The sequence below is a fragment of the Centrocercus urophasianus genome, unplaced genomic scaffold, assembly GCF_019232065.1.
Source record: "Centrocercus urophasianus isolate 14NV4802_14NV808 unplaced genomic scaffold, USGS_Curo_1.0 seq_29, whole genome shotgun sequence".
Classification (NCBI taxonomy): domain Eukaryota; kingdom Metazoa; phylum Chordata; class Aves; order Galliformes; family Phasianidae; genus Centrocercus; species Centrocercus urophasianus.
This window is the reverse complement of record NW_024884855.1, coordinates 9,158,410-9,185,368: the sequence shown is the minus strand read 5'-3', so window position 1 is coordinate 9,185,368 and position 26,959 is coordinate 9,158,410. Positions and strand designations below refer to the sequence as shown.

Genomic DNA, 26,959 nt, shown 5'->3' with positions numbered 1-26,959 from the left:
GCAAAAACCTAGGAAAATGTTATCAGATGTGCAGGTAAAATTTCCAAGTAATTGAAGCCGATTGTTTTAGCACTTAGTTACAAGAAAGGAGAAATAACCCCAGTAACTTAAACACAAGTGAAAATAAAGGTGCAAAGTTTAAATTCAGGAAAAGGAAAGAAACATTTTGTTTGCTCAAGTTTAATTCCTGGCAATGCTTCTGATTTTGAAGAAAGTACATTGGCTGTTTCAGGATATTGGTATCAGCCCCTGGAAAAAGTGAACTCTAAAATCTTAGGTTTGTTTCCTATATTATTCAGTCAGTTATAATCCTTTCATCAGCCCAAGATGCTCCAAAGTGCTCTTTACTGTCCTTCTGCATTTTGTCACGTTTTGAGAGCTCGGCTTCAACCCTTCTTGTTTACAACTGCAAAAACATAGCAAGTCCCAGAGCCACGGCTGTGTCTGTCCCAGCTGGCAGAGGGCAGCAGCAGCACCCAGAGCTCAGCAGTGGTTTGGGCTGCAGGGCTGCGTGGGGACAGACAGCAGGAGGTGGGGACAGACAGCAGGAGGTGACAGCGGCTGCACCCTCAGCTGTAGGGAGGGAGAGAGGGAGGGAGGACAGCAATAAGGAAGCTGTGGAAGTGGGGGAAAGGAAGAGGATGGGACAGAAGTCAGGCTTGTTCCATAAAAAGACTGTAATTATAGAGATATAAATAGCTGGCTGAAGCCAAATTTTCATTCATTCACCTACTTTTGCTCTATTAACCCTCACATAGAATCACTGTTTTGTTCTGTATGACACGTCTGCATGTTGCAGGAAAAACATCCCCTGCATTGTAATGCTCTTGCCTAGGAATTACAATAAAAGCTTTCCTATGCAGAAAAAAAAAACCAACCAAGGATCTGATTTAACAATCAGTCATATCCAGGAATCACAATAGGAGACGAGAACAATGTGTAAGAGACTTTTTTGTGCTGCTGTTCCGCAGTCAGCCCTGTCCGCAGGAAGCACACATGCACACTCCAAACCTACCTAACCACCTATTAGTCACCCAGTGGTAATTCCCTGCAAGCCTTTTGGTTGGATGAACCAACCTCCATCAGTTCTCATCCGATCTGCAGGTGAGGAGATGCTCTTCCCGGTGCCGGCAGGCAAATGACTGCACTGCCTGAGGAAATGTGGGTCAGTGAGCACGCACCCGGCTGCTGGGGTTGCACGCTCTCCAGGGGCTGGCAGCAGCATGACGTGGAGCACCAGGCTGTCTGCAGGCACACGGTGCACATGGTTGAACTCCATGCTCACACCAAGAGCCCTCCCTTGCAGATCTCCATGGAGTCTGGCACAGAAAGCTCTCTGTCTTACCTCCACGCTGAACAGCACCAAAAATGTTAAAGAAGGCTGACGGACACATCACAAAACAGCAGCCATTAGAAGGAAACGTCTTCCTTCCAAAATAATTAATCACCCGTTGTGTTTGAGTATAAACAGCCAGAGCCGGCAGGCGGGCGTTTCGCTCAGCTGAGCAGCAGCAAGATGGACAATCCCACCCTGCTGCTTTCGAGCTCAGGTAACGCTCACAGCCACAGCTGGTCTGCTGCTACCCGGCCCCCTCACCTCTGTTTGCCCCACGAATGGTTGAGCTGGATTGGTTAACCAATAACTTCATGTGGCACGTGGGTTAGCGAGCCCTTCTGCCAAACGGCATTTCCAATCAGTATCAAGGTTCAGCAGATCCACACTGTATCAGTATCAGCCCTCTCTTGCACAAGCAAAGCAAGCTTCTTCACTTTTGGTATTTTAAACAGAACGTGTAATTCTTGTGTGACCCATGGGAGGCACAAAACTGCACGAGCTGAATAGCACCAAACAGGATTTCATGAAAAGGAGGCTTTTATTCAGAATAAAGCCGTATCAGCCTATGTGTTACTCCCTTGTTCTAATTATATAGGACAGAATCTATTTAAACTGCCAAGTTAATGACTTCAAATTTGATCAATAGTCTCTGTTTATTCAGCCCAGCACCACTGACAGTCAGCGGGGATGAACAGCAAAACAAACAGCCTGGCTGGGGCAAATCCATGGCCGAGGTGGGGTAAGAAAAAGCAATCCACAATAGCAAATATCCTTTGATTTAGCTGTGAGGTGGGGAGGGAAGGACCTTCCCTCTGAACACATCGAGACAGCCCAATCCCTGTGTGGCCAATACAACATATATCCATATCATTCTGCTACGGACCGAGTGGTGAGCTGTGAGCTCAAGCATAACTAACATCACGGACACAGAACAAATCCAAGCCTTATCTTGTACCATCTAGCTATGTTAAATATTTCACATTTGTTTTCAGATTAAGCAATGGTAGCACATGACAACAAGAGGAAAGCAGTAAGGCTTTGGAGTGCAGGCAGGAACTCCCCTCACTGTCACCATGCACACCGCTGAAGGAAATTTGCTTTGGAGTGGCTTGGAGAAAGGCCGGAACCAGCGCCTTGAGAGCAGGATGACAAATGTCCTTGACTAAATCCTCTGCCAAAAGAGGCTAAGAATGTTTTAGTTACAGACTAGCTTCAGAGAGCAAAATAAAAATAGTTAGAAAGAAAACAGATAGCATACAGCATGCACACAGTGCTCTAGCAAAGACAACTTTAAATGAAAAAGAAAAGCTTTGCAATTCAGTTTCTCAACAGCGGCTTAACAGCAACGTATGTGGAAAACCTCCAGCAATTTTTAAAGAATACCTTTTAAACTATTCAATAAAGGAAACTCCCTTGCTAATCCCAACCTGAATCTGCAGGCTGTGATTGTGATGAAAACACTTCACTGCACGACTCTGGCCAGGATGTTTACCATCTTCTCAGTTCCATACTTTCATCACTTCGCCTGCGACACAGCTCGCCATTTGCCTCATACAGAACATCAGCATCCATTACATCAATAAATGACAAACCATTGCTGCTAAGATACTTGATCAAAGGTCTTACATAAGTAAGATGGAGCACGGATGCAAAGATGCCATGCTTCTTCCTCTCCAGCCTTCATGTACGCCTTTTGTACCCTGACACAATCCTCCTCCAGTGACAACACTCGGTTGCTGGACCACATACCAATAAAAACATGAAGTTCTCCTGGACAAAAGGTTCTCAAACCACTACAAAAACACAACCGAAGTCTAAAATGTAATACTTAGAAAAGCAACACGTAGAGACAGTTGGTTCTGACAAACCCTACCAAGTTTGCTCTCCATTTTAAATTGATTAAATAGATTCAATACATTACATTTCGCATGGATGGTTAGCAGTGCTAACACTCTAGATAAAATGAAATGCTCTGTGAGGAACACTCTCACTAGGGCTGGCTCTCACTAGATGCATTACTTGCTCTCACAGTAATTTAGTATAACAGGGCCTAGCAATTTCACTGAACAGCATTACAAAAGCCATCTCTTCACAGCTCATAACACAGAAGCTCCTAGAAATACCTATTTCTCCGCTATGGACCCAGCGCAGGGAATGCAGCGGGAGATAGGCTGACACTTTGTTTACAGGAGCTGCAGAACATCATTTTATTTCTTTTATTAAGAAGGTGATTCCTATTTATCAAGGAGTCAAGATATTAAATGCAAACCTTTATTTCCACTCATATCACTAACACAACTTGCACACACCAGGAATCTGATGCTGTCCAGGCGCTGAATGACAAACTGCTAGGGAGAAACAAAGGAGAGCAAGATTTAATAAACAATTTTCATAAGAAAAACCTATAAACAACATTTCTCTTCCTCGCTAAAATAAGCTATGTGGCATTAATTTGAAGTGATAGCGCCGTACTTTTAATTAAAAAATGCCAGTAGGAGGTTGATGCATTGTCTGATGCTGCAAGCAACACGCTCGCAGGACGCAGATGGATCTCTGTGCAAGGAATTAACACCCAATTTCATCTGGATTAAAAGCAAAACAAAACCCCCAAGTCAAAACAAAAGTAGGCAAGGGGTTAGTACAAGTGATTGATACAGTCATCCGCATGTTTCTGCCAGGGAATATTATGCTCTAAGAAACAAACAGAACCAAAAGAGACAATGCTGGGAGAACAACTCTGTTCAATTACGAGACAAATGAACGAAGATAAACTTACTGGAGAAAGGTGGTGGATTGGATACACACACGTCCCTCCTGTCCCACCCCAAAGCTGCTCTCCCACTCCTGCTGACTCCCTCCAGATCTTCAAATAAAGTACCAAAACTCATTTAGAGGACACTGGCAGGTGCGATGCCCTCTGCAGCCTCATTATACCTCTTCCAGGCTGAAAAGAAGCTTAAGCTTGTCCCTTAATTTCATTCATCAGCCTGATGGAGGAGGCAGCAGTGCCCCGGCTCTGAGATGCAAAGGCAGCTCAGTGTGCCAGGTTTCACTGCTGAATTAAGGAACCACCAACCGCTTAGGAAACAGAGCAGTATCAGCCTTCTCATCCAGAAGAAATCCCCACAGAAATTTTTCCTGCGTCCTTTTCATCTATTTTCATCTATGCTACAATTCTTTGCTGCCATCATTAAATAAAAGAAAAAAAGAAGAGCTTTACAGCTCCACAGAGGCATCTGGAAGCACGGCTGTCTGAGCAACTGGCAGCTGCTCTGCAGCACACAACCAGCCCAGGAACAAACAGGGCGTTTTGGTTTTCCTTGCTATAGTGGCTGTGTGAGAGAAGCCACTTTATCCCAAGGCTTCTAACATATTTACCCACCAGCCCTACGATGACTATTTCAGTCACGTTTACGCTGCCAGCATCATCTCGAGCATCGCAGATTACTCTGATTCCTTCTGCTGTTTCAAAGTCTGTTTTCCCTCTGCACATGTGTACGATTTACATCCCGAGGCGATGATCAAAAAAAAAAGGGAAAGCCGCTACTATTTCTCAGCTCAGCTTTATTTCCTTTTCTCCCCCCTTCTATCAAAAATAGCTCTCATCTATGCCCTAGTTCAGTTTGGAAGTAGCACACGCAGACTTGATAAGCATCCCGCGAAGGAAATGCCTCGAATTGCAGACTACTTACGGCACATTTTCCCAAGCAACTTTTTATAAACCCCATTTGATGGGCGCTGCGCTAATTCCTATGGAAGTTTATCAAAACAGTATTTGCAGACAAGTCAAATTACCTCTGTGATTGAACGGCAGCAAAAAGATCACTTGTGCCCGAGCTGAAGCCAAGCTGTTGGATTGCACAGAAGAATTATTTATTCTGTTAGCAAACAGACTTGTCTAATTCCGAGAAGGTAGTTAATTTTAGACTGAAGAACGTGACACATGCAGAACACCCATGTACACGTTCCTTTTGTCTGTCTGAGCCTTGTCCTGGCCCAGGGAAAAGCACTGCTAAGGCAGCTGCAGCCTATCATCAGCTCATTGCAGCCTATCAATACCTGAAGGGAACCTACACCCAGGAGGGGAGTAAACTCTTCAAAAGGGCTGACAACAGCAGGACTAGGGGAAATGGATCCAAGTTGAAGGAGGGAAGATTGAGGTTGGATGTTAGGGGGAAGTTCTTTACAAGGAGAGTGGTTAGGCCCTGGAACGGGCTGCCCAGGGAGGTTGAGGATGCCCCGTCCTTGGACGTGTTTAAGGCCAGGTTGGACGGGGTCCTGGGCAACCTGATCTGAATGTGTGTGTTTGGTGGCCCTGCTAGGCAGGGGGGTTGGAACTACATGATCCTTGAGGTCCCTTCCAACCCGGGTGATTCTGTGATTCTGTGGTGGCAGCAGCACTGCCGTGATGCTCTGTGCTCGCTGTGCAGCAGTCGGGGCCGGCTGCCTACCTGCGCTGTGCTACTGACCTGTAGCAGCTGCTTCTCATTTCTATGCATTGGGAAAAAAGTCTGTTAACGTTCTGTCCCCTAAAAACACTGGAAAGATGAAAGTTACGGTCTGTGACGAATTGCGAGCACCCTGTTAAAACCAAATTTACCTTGGTTGCATCACACAAGCACCAAGCTGAGCAAAGCCATGACGCTTGGCAGTCGCACCCTTTTGTGCCTCAGACCCCTCTGCTCCCTGCCAGCTCCACGGGTCCTCCTGCAGCTGAACCACGGCGTGCTTCAGTGCTCATCTGTACGACGGCGGGAACCCAAATGGACAATTTTCCTCTCTGCTCAAAATATTTCAGGAATTGGTTAAACGCATCACAGCCCCTACAGCATTAGAACCGGTCATATAAAAAAGAAGAGAGATGAAAAATCAGTTTTCTGAAAGTCAGATTTTCAAAATCCCCAGCACTGCAGGCTTTTTGGTTTGGCCACCAAGCTGTTTCTGTTCCCTCTGACCTGCTGCTAACAGGGTATTTACACACATATGAGATGCAAGGTGCTCATCACACCTTGACACGTTCCTCTCTGCAGTTACTTTTAAGAAAGTTGTAAAAGAAACTGCCTGTAATTTCTACTGTTATAATAATATGGAGGTAAATATCATCTCAAGATATTGGCCAAGTTCTTCTTTCAAAGGCTGACGGCACACCTCTAGCTTACACTGAGCTGCTCAACTCTGAGATTCCCAATTCTGATGGCTTCTCTGCCACTCATGCTAGAAGTTCCAAGAAGCCTCGTTCCACGACGCCGTATCCATTCACCAGGCTCACACTTGTTCAGTACAATATCTATGCCTTTTGCTCCTCAGTTTAAATCCAAGTTCCCACATTTTTACAAAAATACATGGGAAAACCCCAAACACATCAGCTGCAAGAATAAAGAACAAAGCGTCCACTGGAAGTATATCAACCACTGCAAAATCAGATTGAAACTCCACTTTTCTTAATACTGCACTTAGTATAAGCAAAAAAACAAACAAGCAACAGCACAACCCATGCAGTCAGTGACTTTTCTCACTGTTCATGCTCTGCACCAAATGGAGCACACACATTTAAAGGATGCATCCACTGAGCACACAGAGGCACTGAGCACACAGATCGAGGCACTGAGGTCCATCCCATGCTGGAGATGTGACACTGACTGCAGTCGGGGCTGGAGGAAATGAGAGCAGAGCGATGCTAGCAGTTGTCTTCAAGCCGAAATAAAGGGAAAGGCAACTGTCTTAAAGGACTTCTGGCTTTTGAAGAGAAAAATCACAATGGAGAGCTTTTGATGGAGTATCTTGGAAATGAGGGAGGTTAATTAGAAGAACTGGTTTTCTTTAACACACCCAAATTTAATTTTGCAAAATAAACAAGAAAGGGAAACTTTGAATTGATAAGAAGACATGTATTTTATTATAGTCCAATGATTAGAGGAAATAAGCAGATTTTTATGGAAGGCTCAAACGCAAACATATAGAAAGGACAAAGAAAATGCTATTCCTTCTAATTCACTCATTAAAAAATGCTATTTTCTTCCAAATACTGAAATGTACTGAGGCAGACTTCATCAACTTGAAGGAAAAAAATTGCAACTTCTTCAAAAATATCACTATCCACTAGGAGTTAATGCAGAAGTGAAGATGACTGCAAGATCAGAAACATCAGGGCATCTCTGCAATAGAGCCACCTAATCAGCTTCATGTGGGGCTGCTTCTCGACCTCCTGGGAAAGAAGCATCTACTATTTGAAAGGAAATAACAATCATGGCTAAACCTGAACCTGAACACTCCTTCCTGAAGCATCCCTGTGGTCACCAACACCAGAAGGGAATCACGTGGTTTAACGCCGCCCAACACGTGGCCGCGTATTCTGAAGTGACAATAAGGAAACAAAGCACGAAACGGAAAGCTGTAAGGCACACCTGATTCCCCAGGGGCTTCCCAGCATTTCTTACAGCTTTAATGGCACAGTTTGAGATCAGGAGCCTCCCGGAGCGAGGTGCACAGAGGCAAGGTGCAGCTGCAGGAGGTGCGCACAGCCGGCGGGGCGAGCGGCGCGGTCACCACATCGCAGCTCCCCAACAATCCAACATTGTTTCACCCCCAGAGAGATGAACAAACTGCCCATTTAAATACTCGCCATTGCGTTCTATTAGCATGCATAACAGTGTCCATATCCTGCAAAAAAAAAAAAAAAAAAGGGGGGAAAAAAAAATATAAAAAAGGATTTTTCATGGGGGAGGGGAGAGTGAGCAAATGGTGCTCTGCCGGCTCTGCCTCTCTGCGCCGTGAACTGGGTAGCCTTGGGGATTTCTGCCTGCTGTGCTCAGTGTCCTTGACAACAAGCCAGTTTGAATTTTGGCCTTTCACTTGACAAAAATGACTTAGTGAAGAGGAAGGCATCAAGCTATTACAGCCCCGTGGAGAGATTCTTTCTCAAACAGCATGCGAGCTTATTCTGCCAATTCAACTAGAGCATCGTCCCATTTATCACCCAGCTCCAGGATCCCCTGATATTCCCAGTGTAGTTGCCAGTTCATGAGACTGATCGAAAGAAAAACTTCCAACACTTTCCCACCGTCCTCTCCTTGCATTTTACAGCTTCCACAAGGATGACGGATGGAAATGGGAGAGGCACATGCCCGGGATCCCCTTCAAAAACTGCACCACTGCCTTTCCAAGGGACATGCAACAATGTTTATAAGCAGCCTAACATCTTAACCTGTCACCCACTGGCTCACCTTTTGCCAACCAACAGGCAGGTTCCTCCTGCTGTCACAAATACTTAGATAAATCATTTACAAATGGATATATACCAATAAACACCTCCAGCAAAGCCTGCTGCAGGGCTCACTGCTCTCTTTCTTCTGTTTTTCTTTTCCAAACTCACCCCCTCCCAACAGAAGACAAACACGCTCATACCCCAGCTTCTCAAAGCCCAGCCTCTCCGTTTAAATTCTTGATAAAGACTCAATTTCAGCAGCTGAAGTTGCACAGATGTGCTCATAATTCATCTCCGGGTTTTCCTCCACCAGTTCCCTGCAGTGAGTGACAAATTCCTGGCAAAGGGGGGTCAGCAGACAAGCAAGGAGATAACACCTTAAGTTACTGCAGCAGTGCCTGCAGGAACTCATCTGTAAGCACCTGAAACATCATTATCTGAAAGCAGCACAACTTCCCCGCGACCAGCAGTAACACGAGTGCTTGCATTAACCAGCTGCATGGCCAACTGCAGGCTTTCTAATGTGCATGCTAAGGAAGGGGAGATGGAATTGAGGTAAAACTGCTGGCAGTCAATCAGCTGTAGCGCTGCACTCATCACTGATGCCCTGCTGTTGGCCGGAGCAGTGAGGGCTGTGCTTGAGTCCTCAGCACGTACCATGATGGCTAAACAGGTCACAGCAGGAGAAATGACACAGTGGCTCTGCAAACATCCTGAGACTTCACTCACTGACTCGTTCCCAAACCAACTCCTGGTTGCCCACTCAAACCAACTCACGGTACAGGAAAGAACAAAGCGTTTTCATATCGTGGCAATACAGCTTTGTTTCACTTTGAGAGCATAAATCAGCATCAGTGCTTGGCTCCCAAATGCAAATTATCAAGGCAGTAATACAGATAAAAGCTTTCCGTGATACTGCGGAATCCGGTCCTTTTCACAGTCCCATTTGTATCAGTTTGGGAGATGGAAAAAACCATCAAAAGGTCTCCCTGCTCACCCACAGAAAACACTGGCACAGAGAGCAGCCTCTTTTTTTGAAACCTTTTTTAATATTCCCTGCACTCAAACCTTAAATGGGTTCCTCTGAAGCGTACACACCTCAGCTCCACAAACATTCTGATCCAACCTTATCTTTTCACACCAATCTCCCCTATCACGCTATTTCAACCAAACGAACAAGGCAGCCGGGCGAGTATTTAAGTCTGGCACCATAAATAGCAGCAAGTAATCTAACCAGACTAATCCAACTTTAAACATGTCAACTGGACTTGCTTAAAGTCGGGCGGCGATCCAGACAAACCTCCGGCACACACAGCGCCAGGGCCGGCAGCAGGAACCGGGCGCAGCGCAACCCCTCCTCTACCTGCAGGGCACCGGCGGCTGCCTTGGGCTCGGGAGCAGCAGCCAGCAGCCCGGCGCGATGCTCAGCTCCTCGCTGCGAGATGGCAGGCTCCGTTTGACAGCACGGCGTCATGCTACAGAACGTTACAACGCGACAAAGCCTTTTAGGGAAGAGGGTGAGAACGCCGTAAGGAATTAAATAAGAAATCATTAAGCAGCTCCACGACAACATTCCAAATTACGTTCCTTCATTGCAAGGCACCCGGTTTGAGAAAGTTTCGAGTTGGGAATAAAGTAGTTATTGTTTCTACTTTCGCTGCCTGAGGGAACGTTTTGGAGACAATTTGCCTCCACCGGGACAATGGTGCTGGCACGGCCTGGGCGCACTGGGAGGGACAAAGGCAGCGGCTCGCAGCCCACCCGTCTGCTGTGTTCCCACCCCAGCGGCTCCAGGACGCCAGCTGCCCGTTGCAGAGGCTGCTCTCCCCACGAAAGCGAGATTTTTTTTACATTTTTATATGAAGTTTCCCTTGCTCCATGCCATTCCCATCAACGAGCCCCCGAGCAGCCACAAATGTGAGGGCAGACTAAAATGGCCGGCCGGCCAGCCTAGCCGCCTCTCGCACCATCAGACTGCAGCCAGGACTCAGTTTCTAACGTAAAACCATCAAACGACAAACAGCCCACCAGGTATTCGCTACTTTTTGGTATAGAGATCCCTGCACAGACAGGCATTGTTTCTGAGCGCAGGACGTAAAACTGTCTGGGTGGCCGATATTAGCGCTGCTATTGATCAGTCGGTTAACTCTGCTGACTCGATCAATACTACATTAGTCATGAAAGGGAAGCGTTTGTGACACTTCTTAACGTATGCCTCCATAACAAGCTGAAGCATATTGCTTTTAAAGAAACGTAGCATTTTACTTGGTACTTGAAGCCATTGTATCCTTTCATGCTTTCCTTAAATTACCAGTGAATGGCTGCAAAACGAGCCCAAGCCAGCCATTTACAAGCACTTTGCAGATGGGACTTCCCTAAGCTGCTCCGAGGACAGGGAAATGAAACCACCCCTGTGCCCTTTGCGTCTGCTAAGCACAACGCTTCCTACAGCCATCAAACACTGCCTGTGAATGCGCTCACCTCACACAAACCGGGCACCTCCTCATCACCTTCCTCATTCCTCCTCGGCATTTCTGACACCGAGCTCTCCTTCCTCTCACCCTCGGTTTAAGACCTCCACACATACAATAACAAACTGCCAAGGAGGAATGCCCTTTTAAACTGAGGGATGACTGTGCTCTCCTGCGATGCCAACTGCGGCTCCTCTGCTAAAGGAACTGCTTTTGTCACCTACACATTTCCCTGGGCTGAACTTCCACACGAGGTCCTCTCCCCTTCCTGCTCCCACTCCGAAGCGATCCGTAACATTTGAACGAATGCTTTTTCCTTCCCCATCTTTTCTCAGCTCCTCTCCGGCACCAGAAGCCAGACTGCTGTGAGCACCTCTGCTGCAATGCTGACGAAAAAGCCGTACTGGTGAAGTCAGAACACAACGGTGAGGTGTTCTGGTAGGAAAACTGCGCTCTTAGGCCACCTCTCCACAACCTTCCCAATTCCACACGCAAGTTACCTGGAACAAGAGTATCTCTGAGATCCAGCACAATGAGACTGCAGTTTTCACGTGTACTTCTGGGTGATATAACAGTATGAGGAAGAAGCCTGTAAGCTTTGGAGTTGATAAACCCTTTGGAACTTCCCCCAGGGAGCAGCCACTGCAGCAGCAAACAAAGGTTTCAGAGGAGGACATCAGCTAAAGAAGGGCCGTGCTCCACAAAGGCCCCTTTGACTTCGGACCATTCCTCCCTGACCCAGAAGATCCCGAGCAGACTCCCAAGCACTCACAATGCCATTTCATTGTTCCCATCTCTGTTTTGAGACATCTGTCACGGCTGCGCTGCCCTGTTGACAGCACCGACGCAAAGAGACCACAGAGTGACAAGTTCTACCTTACTGCAGGACTGACTACCTTACCAGGACTGCAGAGAGACAAGGCCACAAACAGCCTTGGCTGCTGCATCACCAGCAGCAGGGAAAGCTCCAAAAGGAGCTCAGCTCATACTTATGGAGGAACTGAGACACAAGGAGAGATGAGCACGTTTGAGGCCGCAGTCATTTTAACCCATCACCCAAGTTACATGCAGTTGCAGGTGTTGGTTTGTTTTTTTTATTCCTCAGCAGAACGTGTTACTTCACTGCAATTTGCATTGGGACAGGATTGACACCACTCTGCACCACTCTGGATGACAGTTTCTAATACGCTCACATAAGTAAAATACTTTCAACGCATTGCTCATACAAACACCATGCCAATAAACAAGGGAAAAGGAAAAAAGACGCCTTTACAAACAAGCAGAAAGATTCAACCACCATTTGCTTCCTAGCAGTCATCTTCAGACTAAGTGGCATTTTACAGAATCACAGAATGGCCTGGGTTGCAAAGGAGCACAGTGCTCATCCAGTTCCAACCCCCTGCTGTGTGCAGGGTCACCAACCAGCAGCCCAGGCTGCCCAGAGCCACATCCAGCCTGGCCTTGAATGCCTGCAGGGATGGGGCATCCACAGCCTCCTTGGGGGTGCAAAACAGAAATGGTCTCTAATCACAGGAAACACAATGCAGGTAGTAAATCGTAACAGAAGACGTTCTCTGCCTTGAATTAACACCACTCAAACCTCCCGGCAGCAGAACAGAGGAGGAAACAGCAGTCACAGTTAGCTGCAGTGCTTTGGAGCAGGTAAGGCAGGCCGGCAATCCCCAGCCACGCTGAGGATACAGCATTTCCTAACAACTCCAAAGGGAAACCTCTCCCAGAGCAATTTATTTTTGATTAAATGCAGCAATTTTTGTCATACCACCCAGGTTGCGTGCTTGTAAAAACCAAAAATGTGTTTGAGCAAGCAGAGTTCTCCAATACAATTAATTAATTTAAAAAAAAATATGAGTGAGAAAATCCACCAAGTTGCTCAATAAACTGAAACTTCAGCCTCTTGCACAAAATGCTCTCAGCAAGGAGGGAATAGTGCGTGCTGAAAGGCAAAAAGCACTTTGATGCTGCATTCACTCCTTAAAACTAAAACCAACAGCTTCTATCTGTTATTGAAATGACCCCCGCCCGCTCCGGAGGGCTACAACCACAGCAGGGCTACAACCACAGCACGAGTTACTCAACTCCCAGCGTTTTATTGACTGGCTGGCATAAAAATAAGGCCCATCAGTGACTGATCTGACATTTAGCACGCGGCACCACAAAACTAATTTCAGATCAAACATCATCTATACGCCCTAAAAATATTTCCAGCCTTCTCGTGTCCGAAAGGATTTTCAGACTGACATTTTCCTCGCCAACTGCAGCCTTGTAAAGCACGAGCAGCACAGGATCAAGAAAGGATTAAAAGCAAACCGGGTTTTTTTGAAGAGTGGCTTCTGACTGATCGCAACACACACCAGGAGCAAGCTAATCTGGAACTGAAGATTACCTCGTGCCATTTGTCTCATTGTTTGGCAATATCTCACCCTCCCACAGCCGCAGCTCCGTAGAGATCAATGCCAGCGCCTGGGTCTGAATGAACCACAGCACCGAGATTTCCAAGCATCCACCTGTTGCCTTTGAAAGGTCGGATGCGGCCTTATTTATTAACAATTCACCCCACAGCTTCGAGAAGCAGAACTTGCACTTCTTCCCATTGGAAGTGCAGCTCAGCATCAGCCAGAGCAGCTTTCAGAAGATCTAATGCAGACCTCGGAGGTTGCAACATAAATTGGTTTGTCCATGCGTGCACGCAGACCTCGTGAGGAGACACGGCGCTCATCTGGCTCAGGGCAAAGACTGCAGAAGTTGGGTTTGGAGGAGGAAGCAAGCGAGGAGGAGAGCAAAAAGGGAAACAAAGCCAAAACACGAAACAAACCAACCCAGAGCGAAAGCACTCGGAGCAACGAGACGCACAGAGCACAACGGGGCTCTCAACAAAGCTGATGGAGCCCATCAGGCAAACGCGACGAGCTCAGGGCTCGTTCAGAGTCTGCCGGCAGCGAAGGGGGAACCTGAGGGAACGGCGGGCGGGCAGCGAGGGGAAATAAACAATAACAACAAAAAAGGGAAATAAACGGAAATAACTCGGAAACGCAGCAGCACGCCGGGCTGGGAGCGGGGGCACGAAGAGCAGCAGCGGTAACGGCTGGGCCCGCCGCCACGGCCTGGCCTCACCGCGCGGCCGCCACGGCCCGGCACACGGCGGCACACGGCCCGGCACGGCGGCACGCAGCGGCCCGCGGCCCCACCCCCCTCCGGCCCCTCCGCCCCGAGGAGCGCCCGTGAGCGGCGGGCCCCGCTATTACCTGTGAGACGGATCTTGATGCTGGAGCCGTTCCGACGCGTCCCGGGATTCGACATCGCGCCCCGCGACGAGATCAACCCGCGGCCCCGCGCAACCCCATGCGGGCCCGCTCAACCTCCGGCCGCTCTCTCCGCGTTCCGCCCGCGGTCGGACCCGCCGCCGCCGCCGCCCGCCCGCTTCAGCCGCCGCCGCCAGCCCGACCCGGCCCGGACAGCGCCTCCACTCCGCCTCGGCCCCGCCCCGCGTCTCGGGCGTGACGTCAGCGCGCGGGCGGAGAGGCGGTGCGGCGCCGCCATCTTGAGGAGGTCGGCTCTGAGGGAGGAGTGCGGGGCCCCCTGGCGTGCGGGAGGACCGCGACCCCACAGACCACGCGGCGCGTTAACCTCGCACAGAAAACATCGCCGTTTTAACCTTAACCTCACGTGGATTACTTTGGACAAAATATACGAATGTGGCTTCTCTGTACCCTTTTCCCACCTACCGATCCGAAAATATGCCAAATTAATGCACAGCTGCTTTACGTGACATTCACTGACGTGGATGTCTCCAGAATTATCTCATTTCCTGTATTCTTGCCTGTGAAAAGTTTGTTTGCTAAGGAAGCAAAGTAAAGAATAGCCTTTGTTGGGTACAGGCGGGATTTAGGAGGACATGGATGTGGTGCAGTGGACACATGCGCACAGCAGCATGAAAGTCAATAGAGGGAAATGGGGTTCAATAAGATGTGAACCAGCCCACGCTTCATTTATAAGCCACAAAAATGTAAGCCCAAAAGCATCCCATAAGCCATCCTTCCTGGTTTGCTACCAGAAATGAAACCAAAGGCCAAACCCCATTAAATCTGCACCCCACCAAACACAGAGCAGCCTCTGAACTCAGCGGGAGGCAAAGCCATGAGCCAACCCTGTCCCATGGCAGGGTTCTGCAGGGCGCATAGAGCCAGACAGGGCATCAAATGCTGCCAGGTAGCCAGTGCTCACGCTTTAGCACTGAAAGCAGAGGGCCACACTGCTCCCCTCCACCAAAACCCCCCTTTGACTTCTCCTGTAAAGCCAGACCTGCAGAACACAGTTGCACGGTGCTGGAGAAGTTCCTGGGTGCTCCTCTGGCAGTGTGAAATGAAGAGTGAAGCTTTAGAAGAGAACCTGCTTTCCCCTCTACAAACTCCTTCTCCCTAATCAGATCCTAATGCAGAACACACAAGCCTACATGGGCTCCAGCAGCATCTTTCCCACATCTCCAGTACAGCAGTTATCACTGAGCTCCCTTTGGTCAGGAAAGAGGACACTTCAAACAGCAATACTACTTTTTTTTTTTTTTTTAGTTCATCTCAATGCTCTGGATTTGGAAAATGGAGCATCATGAATCCAGCATCACATCCATGGACACATCTCTTTCAACCTGGTGCTGCAAAGATGAAAGCGTGCAACTTATCTACAGCAGCCACACAGGTGAGCAGGAGAAGAGCCCCAAAGCTCTGACCTTTCCCTTTTTAGCTTGCTGTAAGTAGCAGAGCATCAGCACACAGCAGCCCTGCGTCCAAGCACAGGAAGAGCAGGGCAGCAGCAGGAGGCCAGCTCCGGTCCACAGCTCCAGTTACACTGAGGAAGCATGTACCTCAGGCTCCTTTTACCCACCGAAATCCAATCAGTTCCAGATGCTGCATCAGCAGCACACTGTAAGGTGGTGCTGGCAGAGGAGCCCTTTGTGCAAACCCACAGGGCAAAGGAAGGATCCACACAAGCACTCACCTCCAGAGCACATCCAGGTTTTGTGCTATTCTGATTTTCACTTCATAATGTCAGATCCAGGAAATAAATCCTGGCATCACTCCACAGTTCAGCAACTCCAGCACTTCAATCAGCTACTCCCTGCAAGCTTAGGGCTGTTACCTTGTACAGAGCACAGGCTCTGCTTCCTTCTTTCTAGGCAGCCTGGAGGAGAAATGCCTTGTATCCTGCAGGGAGGCCCAGGAGCCACAGCACAAACACAAAGGCCAAGCAGGGTTTGGTGGTACGTTCTGCTTATTAGCATTTTTTTTTGGCTCAAACAGTTAATAAGTTACACACCTTGTGCTCCTGCAGGCAGGCAATGTCTCACATAAACAAAACACATCCAAGAACTCCAATACGTATTCTGCCATGTGTTTAAGGCCCAGAGAGCTATGATCTCAGAGTATGAGGGAAAAGGAGAATAGAGGCAATAAGTACAAATTCACAAGTGCAATTTATTATTAAGTTTCAAATGTAAAAGGACTGTACACCTCTGCTCCTCTTGGTCAGGACACCCAGCCTCCACCCACCAAGTCAGAGCTGTGCAATGCTTCATCTTCAGAAGTTGAAGTCTTGCTTCTCCACTGAGAAGTTGTACAGCCCCTCCTCATCGGTCCCAGGCTGCAGATCAGAAGTCTCCTAAGAGGAAGTTAGCAGCCATCAGTTAATGAGCCTGCATCTTTACTTGTTTAAAACACTGCAGGCGAAGCTCAGACCTCAGCTCCGAGGTCTGCCATACCACTGTAAGCTTCTACTCTGGTGTTCCCCAACCTGTGATAACAAGGCTGGATCCAAATATGGACCTGTGACAGTTATGGAATTCCCTTGTGACTCCTAGCTGAGGTCCTGTACTTTTTCCACAAGCTTAACATGAGAAGAGTCAAATAATCCAGAAGGAACCTGAGCACAGTTATCAGTGAGTAGGAGGCTGCCCTTCCTAGCAACAAGCCAGGCAGGAAAGAGGAAGCCTCCCCACATTTGGAATGCATATCAGCAACTGCAGTGATGCTAGCTGATGCCACTGGAAATTTGAGCAGCAAGATGCTATCAAAACATCTCTCTATTGCACAACAGTCAGCTGACAGATTGGGGTTCTTCTCCAAAGCTACAGAACTTTGGAAGGTAAAGGGAGTAAGCTATAAGAATTACCCCGTTCAAGCAGAGACCAAAGGCCTTATCTCAGCATCTTTAGAGGATGTGCTTCATTTCAGCAGCTCATTTTCAAATAAGCAGCAACAAGAGCTCACATACCTCACCAGAAAAGTACTTCTCTATGATATTCAGAGCAGCTCGGTAGACCATGTTGTTCTCGTGGGTTTGCAAGGCTTCAATTTTCTCCAGACCATCAAGTTCTTCTACCAACAGGCACAGCCTCTCTGTTTCTCCCAGCTTCTCAGCTGCCTGCAAACAAAGGAGGCAAGTATAACCCACATCAGAAATAGGGCCAAGGTGGTCTGTGCTGCAGGGCCCTGAACCTAAGGATCAAGTGACTGCAGGTAGAAATGCAAGGGTCTGCATTGTGTTCAGGAGAGATGTTGGAATATGGCTGCAGTATATATTGAACTGCTCCTCTGGGATCACTGTGCTGTGGTTTTGCTGCCAATTGAAACAGCTCCTGGACCCTTGGAAGATTCCAGGACCATCTAACTTCTCCAAGACCTTCATTTCTGTATGGCTTAGTGATTAGCATACTGCATCCTCTCCTTTCCAGAAGGAGAAACACTCAGGAACTTCATCATGCTAAGCCCTTTGGGCAACCCAGAAAGACCCAAGAACAAGGCAGGCATGAAGTCTCACTCCTGCAAGAGTAACTGCTGGGGAGGATCTGTTCCAGCTGCACCATGCAAGCATCCCTCTCACACCTCACTGCTCCTTTGGTGAGGGGATACAACTAAAGATCTTACCAGGAAGAGATTCGAAATGGAATCCAGGATGACCAGGATAGTTTTGCTGTCTTTGGACAAAAGCAGGTTGAGCAGAGGCTTGAGGACCCCAGACTGGACGAGCTCCACCACCTGCTCCACAGTGCCGCCAGTTGTCAGGTTGGCCACTGCCCACACCGCCTCCTTCTGGGCCTTGAAATCCCCCTGGAAAAGCAGCACAGAAAACACATTCCCAGACTTCAGCATCCCTCAGAGCAGGCTGAGATGCCAGGTGGGAACAGCCAGTCTCTGCACACAATTTGGACTGGCCTGCTTTCCTCGCACTGGATGGACACAAGGCAGGGCAGTCAAGACCAGCTCCAAGCTGATTTTTTCCATGCAGATGTACTAAGTACAGTGCTCACGCTGTTCCTCTGAACCAGCAGATTCACAGAACACTGATCAGGTGGCTCTTGGGCACAGCACCTCATAACAAAGCAGCACAGACGGAAGCTGAGCACTGCCCCATGTGCACAGAGCTGTCCCCATCCCCTTACCTTATCAAGCAGCTCCACCAGAGGTGGCAACAGTCCACAGGTGATCAGCTGCTGGATCTGCTGGCACGGCCCAGCTGCAATGTTGCTGAGTGCCCATGCTGCCTCCTTCTGTATAGCTGGCTTCGTGTGTCGCAGCAGAAGGGGCAGGACAGCCAGGACACCAGCATCAATAGCTGCCTGGGTCTGCTCATCAGTCCCTGTAACCACATTCCCAATGGCACGCAGAGCTGGAGTCTAGGCAGAGATTAGAGCAGATGGAGATGAGAAATCTTATCTGAAGGGATACACACCAGAAAGACCAGCAAGAGCCCTCACTAAGTGCCTGATCCTTCAAACGAAGTCCCATGGACGATTACTGCTGTGGTTACAGACCTACCTACCAGCCTCCTGTTCTGATCTAAGCAGCTTTACAGGCTCTTCCCAGCCACAGCAAGAAGGAACAGAGCACTGGCTTGACCAGCAACAAGTAGAACTGCAGGGTGAGGTGACAGCAGACCACAGACAGCAAGGAGCTGCTCCTTCCCTCTCCCCACATGCCCCTATATTAAAGGGCCAGAGGCCAGGATCAATCAGTTGTTCCCTACCATGACAATCATCTCAGGGCTGCTCATGAGCTCCACCAGCCGTGGCAGAATCCCCGTATCCACCACAATCTGGATGCGGTCATTGGAGCCATCAGTCAGGTAGGACACAGCCCAGCAGGAGTCAGAGACGATATCCTTGTCCTCATGCTCCAGCAGGCAGGTGATGACGGGCAGCAGTTGCCTCACGGCCTCCAGAGGTGGGTATGGGTTCTTATTCCTGCACAGGTTTGACAGAGTCCATGTGATGTTCCTCAGGAACCCAACCTGGAAGACAAGGGAGCTGTGAGATCCTCCTTGCGGAGCCCTCTGGTGCAACCAGCACTGCTCCACAGCAGCAGATGTTATCAGCCAGGAGGAACCTCTTTAATAAGGGCTGAGGCTTGTTTGAAGCAGGGAGATGAAAGAGCAGACCTCCCCTCCTCCTTCTCCAATATTAAGTTCCAATAACCTCAGATCCGGTGGGATGACAAGCCACTATGACTAACAAAGGCACCAAACAGCCCGCTGCCAGGTCCCCAGGACAAATTACAGAGCATTCTTTGGACAAGATCAAGGGCGTGTTACTTCAATATTAGCAGCCCATTGTCATAGAGGAGGGTTTGAGTTTTCTCATCCCAGTGAGGAGAGCAGTGGAGCTTCATGCACAGCATCACAGCCACCAAGGTGTGTGGGGGATGGGACCGTCATACTTTGCGACATTTCACAGTGTTCCCCAAGAAGAGACAAAGCTGAATCAGGAGTGGCCGGAGAATTCTTCTACAGATTTTGCAATATAAATTCAAATAAGGCCCAGAGGCATTTTCCTCAGCCCTGCCCTGAAAGGCTGAATTTCTGCCTACAGAGAGCACACACACACACAGGGTGGGACACCTGGGTGCATCCATCCCACTGCTGGAGCCTCTCAGAGCTGCAGCCTACCTCACACCACTCTGAAAAGGTCCCTCTTCCCCTGAAAGCTGTGGGGCAGGCATTGCTGCAGGAGGGCAGGGCACAGCAGGAGAAAGCAGGAAGGACAAGTTCTGCCCTCTGCACGCATATGCAAGTCTGCTGCACGCCAATTGCAACTTACTCCTAGCTTGAGATGGTCAAAGCTGGATGGGAAAGCTTCGACCAGATCTTTGCATTGACTTGAAATGCATCTGCCTGCATAACCCTTGTTCAGGGTTAGGTTCATTAAAAGCAGTTCAGACAAGGGTCCCATCCAGCTGTTTTGAGAATCACCATTCATCCATTACCCAAGTGATTGGTAGTGCCAAGTCAAGAGCAAGAAAGTTATTTACTGGAGTTGCAGGAGACACCAGAGCCAGCAAGGGAGGAATCACACTGCAATTGATAAGAGCATCTCTGTACAGAGGACCATCACCTGCACACATAAAAAGGGTTATTTATGATATGTATTTAAGACACAAGACAGGCAACAACCAACAGCAGCCAGAGACCCCCCCCTTAAATGACACTGGTCTTTAGCAAGATGCACTCCTGTATTTGGCTTTGGACAAAACCCTCCTGCGGGACCAACAGGGACAGAAAGCCTGCCAGGCCATGAGAATCACAGAATGGAGGCAGAGCTGCGGGGAGATGGGCCCATCAAGGACCACCACTGTTTATCACAGCTGGGGCAGTGACCACATCCTAACCCAGCTCTGCCCGGGGACCCCGCTCACCTGCGATGTTGCCCAGCGCCCACACGGACTGCTCACTGATGTGCATGTGGGGGGAGGACAGGAGGGAGATGAAGGCAGGGATGGCCCCCCCCTCCACCACCGCCCTGGTGTGCTCCGAGGTGCCGGATGCGATGTTGGTCAGTGCCCAGGCTGCTTCAAACTGCAGAGCAGCATTGTCAGTACGGGACAGGAACTCAACCAGCCTAGGGATGATCCCCAGCTCGATGATTTGATTGAGAGGGGGGTCCTTCTGCCTGGACAGGATCCTCCTGCAAGAGGGCACAGCACCTTTGTAGCCATTGGGCTCCATCTGCATTAGATACTATCAAGGCCCTCATCTAGCCAAGAACAGCTAGAAGAGGGAGCACTTTCAGCCAGATCTGAATTCCAGCCACAACACCTGTGCTGGCAGAGGAGGGAATCCATGGTTTAGAGTTGTGCTGCCACCAGATCTCACCATGGTGCAAGCTCAGGGTGCTGCCATGCCATCCCAGGCACGGGCAGGCTCAGCTGGAGCAAGCAGAAAGCCAGCTGTACTGCAAAGCAGGGATCTGTCCCAGGAAAGCCCCAGCTGCAATGCAGCCTCTCCTGGACCCTGGGGATAGATCCCTGCTGATGGTGATTCACATGGGGACAGCCCTGCTCAGCCACGTCCTGCTGTAGAGCAGCCCTTCTTCTGACCCAGCCTCCAACGCCTGGCTCCTTTCCATCCACCTCAGGTGTCTGCAACCAGCACAGCCCAGAAGGCACCACCAACCCTTCAGTTGGCTTTGCCCAAGCCCAGCATGGCACCCTGTAGGACCCCAGTCCCCTGGGCTAGGAGGCCCCTTCCCCATTGCAGCTTATTGTGCTTTCAGTGCCCCCCAAGCAGGAACGATGCCACCTGGCCCCCAAACCCCACAGCAGTCCCATCCCTCCCATTAAGCAGCATACCTGGCTGCCTGTGTCGCCTGCAGCTGGAGCGAAGTATTGCTCCCATTCACAGCTTCCACTATTTCCTCCAGAGACAGTGGAACAATCTGTGTTGGGATGATTCAGTCAGATAGCAAGTCAGAACTCCAAGCCAGGACTCCCTCAGGTGTAATCTCACACTCAATCAGCTGTCTAGACCCAAGGCAATCAATGCTCCATATCTAAGGTGATGTCTGCTCTTTATGCAATGTAGTTTCAGGATGAGACAGAGGAAGAGAATCCCACAAATGCCTTCCAGGCAGCTGAGCCTTGTAATCAAATACAGGGGAGTCCCTGGCACCATAATGGGGCCATGAGCACAGTAATTACCCTGCTCCAGTGCCTGGAGCTGCACCCAGTTCTACCTGCCATCAAGGGAAGCTGCAATACACATTTCCATGCAAAAAAGCAGAGGAGGGCTGGGCAGCACCCAAATCCCTCCCCAGTCCCTGCATTCAGCCCTGGCTGTTAACCCAGGTCACTGGAGCTAGATGTGGTGGTGGCCCAAGTCCCAAAGCAGATGGGATGCTCTGCATCAGCCATGTGCTGCAGCACTGACCCACCCAGGAGCAAACACCCAGCACTCACCACGTTTTTCTCTTCTGCTGGTGAGGGGCTCTTCTCCAGAGAGACGATGGAAATGCTCCTGCGCTTCAGGATCTGCTCATCCTTCTTGGCCTTCCGCAGCTCAATGTTCACCTCCACCCGCTGCCTGCGCAGGGCCTGGGGGCACAGGACACCATGTCAGCACTGCCCAGCTCACCCCAAACAGCTCATCCCTAAGCCAGATCCGACTCCGCAACCCCAGGATTGCTACAGGGAGTAGAGCCAGCTCCTTGCCACGGCCAGGAGGGTCACAAAGTATCTCTGTCCACCCTCCCCAAGGATGCTGCCAGAAGTGACAGCCCAGAGCCACTCACCCAAAGCCTGTCTCCCACTCCTACCACATCCCAGCAGCTCCACACCATATCTCTGAAGCTATGGAAGCACCCCTGACAGTCTGTACTAAGATCTGAGTGTAAATAGCATTCAGAAGCCCTCACATAAGCTCCAGCTGACTCCACTGTTTCTGGAAGGAGGTGCCACAGATAGTGGGGTTTGTACTTACTGCAGTGTCCTTGCCCTTGTTCTTGAAACTCTTCATCCTCTCACCATGCTTGTGCACAACTGGCATCTTGGCAGGTCAAGGATTTCTGCCAGCTGAAAGCTTCCACGTGCTCTGGGGGCAGCACAGGACAGAGTGAGGTCACAGCCACACTACCTCCACCCCTGAGCATCTGGGACCCCACAACAGCCCCACACATCTGCTGCTCCCAGAGAAGTCAACTCCTCTGCCCTCAGCAGAGCTCAGACAGATCCACACACACCTCAGCCTCTAAACTAAGTAAGGGCACAAACCACCACTTAATACCAGGCTGGGAAAGTCACAGCTGCAGCTGTGACCCCATGAGAAAGCAGGGCATGCCTCTCCTTGTGAAGATAAGAACACCTTCCCCCAGCTCCAGGTCCAACTGATTTAGACAGCCTAAGCCTGGCAGGGCCTCCAAGGGCTCCTAGAAGCATCAGCTCAGGGCCCCATCTGAAGGGAGGCAGTCACATCCCAGCCCAAATCCCATCTCACAGCCCAGAGATCCCCATAGCAGAGGCATCAGGTCATGCACTTGCAGTGTGACCAAGCTCAAACAGACCCCCTTCAAACACACCTAATATAACCCCAGGTGAGAGGCATAAGCAAGACAGGCAACATTGCTCCTAAGTTTATCATAACATAAACAACCAAAAAAAAACCCCCATAGGCATGCATAAAACATGCACCCAAATAAGACCAAGGCAGCCCTCCAAGCAGGCAGCAAAGCATGACTTCACCCAGCATACTTCCACAGTAGCCACATACCCCTAAGAGCACACACTGAAACACATGCAACAGAACCCCCACCACCAATAACAAGGGGAGACAGGAAAAACACTCACCCTCAACCCTCCTTCTCTTGCTTCCAGAACCCTCAGCTGCCTATTTATTGCCCCAGTGGAGCCACACATCCCAGCCTGGTCCCAACCATTGGCTCTCCCCAGATCTCTTCATTAGTCCCAGCTGCTCCTGCCACTGCAATTTGGGTGCACCTGGAGCAGCAGTCATTCTTTGTTCTCTGAGTTGCTTTCCTACCTGGGCCACCCTGACACCTCCTCCAACTCCTCCTCTCCCCTCCATCATCACCTCTATATCTTCCATCTTCTCCATGCACTGCACTGCACTTTGCCCACTTTGGCATTATTACAGTGGACTTTCTGGGGATATTCTTACACTGTCTGGGCTGGGGCAGCATGGAGAACCCAGTTGGGTCCTACAGTTTTCCCAAGTTCCTCAGATTTGAGCTGGGGCTGAAATCATTCCATTACCAGTCCCCAGCAGCCTCAACCCAGAGCTGGTTTGCATTTGCAGCTCCCAGCCCCGTGCACTGCTGCTGTATGGAGAGAGAGGACAGGGGAGAAAAATACGTGGCAATCACTTGCTGTCCTTTCCTCTCCATCCTTGGCCCCATGGGTGATGGCATGCGAGGTGACACGGCTGTGCTGAGCTCACCCTGTGCTGAGGACACGGGCAGATCAATATTTGCCGAGTGGGAAAGGGGACAACCGCTGGAGGAGAAAACGGTTCTCTCTGCAGCATAATAAGAGGGTATCAGAGCTAATGGAGAGGAAAGGAGATAAAACCCTAAATCGGCACGACAGTGTCCCCTGCACTCAGCCGTGTGTGCTCAGGCTGAAAATCCACGTGGTGACAGGTAGGGAAGCTGGGGTTCTGGCACAGAGCTTTGCTGCTCCCTCGCAGCCCGCAAGCCTTTGCCCAGCTGTTCCCAGTGTAACACTGCACAGCAATGGGATGGCGACCGGTGGCAGCTCTTTGAAGCCCCCCCCCCCTCAAAAAGGACTGACTTTGTGTGTGTTATTGTCATGTCTCTTTAATAAGCCTAGCCCTGAGGTTGGAAAGAAGCCAGCACTGGCATCCCTGCATCCGTGTGAATCCAGTGAATCCGTGCATGCCATGCCCAGGGCCTCGTGTAGGATAGAGGCTGCAAATTCTCTGGGTGGGTTGGGATGAGCCCTTCTGGCACAGCTCACACCCATCCCTGCATGCCGGTACCATCATCCCCACTGCAGCCCTGGGGATTCATTGCAGCCCCATGGTTGGTGCAGCCCCCATCGGAGCTGCAATCAGAGCTGCATTGTGTTCAGCACAAAGTGAGCACATAATAAGTGACAGCCCCTGTCCGTTACGGTCTGCCTGATGGGGACATGCAGCAAGAAGGTGGGAGAAGGGATTTATTGTTATCCCTGCCTTGCTGCTGAGCTATGACAGAGCTGAGCACTGCAGCTGGGTTTGGGGAGGGGAGGGAACAGTGGGGAGGGGAGGGAAGGGAAGCGAAAGGAAGGGGAAGGGAAGGCAGGGGAGGGGAGGGAATGGGAGGGAAAGGGGACTGTTGCTTTCAGCCCTGGAAGCTGCAATGTCTGTGTGTGCTGAAGCAGCACAGAAGGCTCCTTTCTACAGCAAATATTGCTATAGTGAAAAAAAGACAGGCTTTCCCTCCCTGCCTGTGGATGCATGTACCTCTTTTGTTACTTGGACAACTCGCTTTGCTCAGATGAAGCACGTCCTGCTCTGTGTTGGTTTTGCAGCTGGCAGGAAACACTGTGCTGGGAAACCCCACCTGGCTGAAGGTCCCCGGGTGGCTGCACTGTTCTCTGAGAATCACTGTGCTCTCTGCAACCGCCGCCAGTAATCCTCCCACCACTATTTATTGCAGTTTCCAGAGCACCTGCAGGCCCCCTGAGCTCTGTGTGAGGGCAGATTTGTGGCAGCCACAGATCAATATCCCCTTCTGTTTAATGAATGGGGGAAAAGAAAAAAAACAAAACAGAAATGCAGGGAATTCATTTGGAGGCAGAGCATCCACAGCACGTTGTGGTTTGGGGCTTTTGTAAGCAATTACTGCAAGCCTTGCATCTGGGAGTGAGGATTGCCAGCAGTTCTCTTAGAGAAGGTCATGGGATGCATTGATTCACTCGTGGGCACTGCCCTGTCCTCTGGTGTGCAACGTGCAGCAGTGTTTAGGTTGGGCTTGGTGATCTTAGTGGTCTTCTCCAGCCTTCACAATGCTATGATTCTGTGATCCTATAACTCTAGGCTGGATCAGCCCCAACTTGCAGAGAGGCCCCAGAGGAGGAAGGTCTGGGCATGGGCAGTCAGCATTGTCTGCAGGCATTCCCTCTGTGTGTCCGGAGGACAATCTGCCGGAACACCCATAGTGGGTCAATAGGAAGCTCTGAGATTCCACCTCTCCTCCTTTCCTTTCTTCCCATAGAGCCGTGAATTTCAGCCTCAGGAAATGGGGCAAAGAAGCGGCGTGCTGATATCCTGCCCACCTGGAGCAGCATGCAGAACTTGGGTACATATGTTTCTCCATTGCTCCATCGTTCCCCACCCCCATATTCACTGTCAGATTTTCTGTCTCAATTCCTGCAGTTACAGATTCAGGAGCTGAAGGAATAATGGCTACTGGGACCCCATTAGGAAAAAAAAGTGCCGTAAGATTTTTGGCCATAAGAGGTTTAAGAACTTCCACAGCTGAATGAATCAGTGTCCCCTAGCTGACAGAAGATAATGGATTTAATAATAAATAGCTATGATTAAGTCTGATGTTATTTTTAAATAATTTCAAGAACTGTTACTCTAATCCCTCCGTGGTTGGCAGGAAGGATGCTGCTCAGCAGTTAAAATTAGTTCCCTCGCCTTCAGCCCGGCGTGCAGTTCCAGCCTCCGGGGCCGTGCTGGTTTGCTGAGGCATCTGCTTCTTCTGGACATCCACAGCTGTATTTGCTGAGTGCCCTTTGCCTTGGGAAGCACCCCCTGCAATGACCAATGTTTTGGTCATGGTGGTGTCAGATGTGAACACTGTATTTGCTCACCCAAGGAAAACATCAGGCTGAGATGTCCCACGGCGCAGCTGGTGCCCATGGCACAGTTGGTCTTTATCAAACAGGCCAAATTTCCATGTATTTGTGAGCAAATCGAGCCACCTCTAAGGCAGGTTGCCTTCCTCCAGGTGCCAGCCCATCGCCCTGCAGGGACACAGCAGTTGGACCAAGGGCCACAGTGTGTTGTCACCCATCATCCTTGACATGTTTCCTTGTCCATGGCACTGTCAACCAAACTGATGGAAAGCTTCATGGATCCCTTCCCTTCCCTTCCCTTCCCTTCCCTTCCCTTCCCTTCCCTTCCCTTCCCTTCCCTTCCCTT

At 49.8% G+C, this 26,959-nt stretch overlaps 2 protein-coding genes across 9 annotated transcripts in view; both read right to left on the bottom strand.

Annotated features, from left to right (window-relative positions):
- Positions 1-14,383, bottom strand: part of SMURF1 (SMAD specific E3 ubiquitin protein ligase 1) — a 42,928-nt gene extending 28,545 nt beyond the window's left edge. For 2 of the 5 annotated variants that reach the window (XM_042827912.1, XM_042827914.1), the window contains exon 1: positions 14,275-14,383. In XM_042827912.1, coding sequence (XP_042683846.1) covers positions 14,275-14,329 — 55 coding nt within the window. In that variant the 5' untranslated portion in view covers positions 14,330-14,383. Of the gene's footprint in view, positions 1-1,345; positions 1,569-14,274 lie in introns of those variants that run through there. The other 3 variants (XM_042827915.1, XM_042827916.1, XM_042827913.1) reach the window with 2 other exon arrangements.
- A 2,159-nt stretch (positions 14,384-16,542) lies between these two features.
- KPNA7 (karyopherin subunit alpha 7) overlaps positions 16,543-26,959 on the bottom strand; it is a 38,094-nt gene continuing 27,677 nt past the window's right edge. For 3 of the 4 annotated variants that reach the window (XM_042828108.1, XM_042828109.1, XM_042828110.1), the window contains 11 exons: positions 26,629-26,781; positions 22,772-22,882; positions 22,252-22,386; positions 21,646-21,731; positions 20,713-20,981; positions 20,329-20,411; positions 19,049-19,312; positions 18,465-18,698; positions 17,950-18,132; positions 17,297-17,446; positions 16,543-16,684 (listed from right to left, as the gene is read on the bottom strand). In XM_042828108.1, coding sequence (XP_042684042.1) covers positions 16,604-16,684; positions 17,297-17,446; positions 17,950-18,132; positions 18,465-18,698; positions 19,049-19,312; positions 20,329-20,411; positions 20,713-20,981; positions 21,646-21,731; positions 22,252-22,386; positions 22,772-22,837 — 1,551 coding nt within the window. In that variant the 5' untranslated portion in view covers positions 22,838-22,882; positions 26,629-26,781 and the 3' untranslated portion in view covers positions 16,543-16,603. Of the gene's footprint in view, positions 16,685-17,296; positions 17,447-17,949; positions 18,133-18,464; positions 18,699-19,048; positions 19,313-20,328; positions 20,412-20,712; positions 20,982-21,112; positions 21,200-21,645; positions 21,732-22,251; positions 22,387-22,771; positions 22,883-26,628; positions 26,782-26,959 lie in introns of those variants that run through there. The other variant, XM_042828111.1, reaches the window with a different exon arrangement.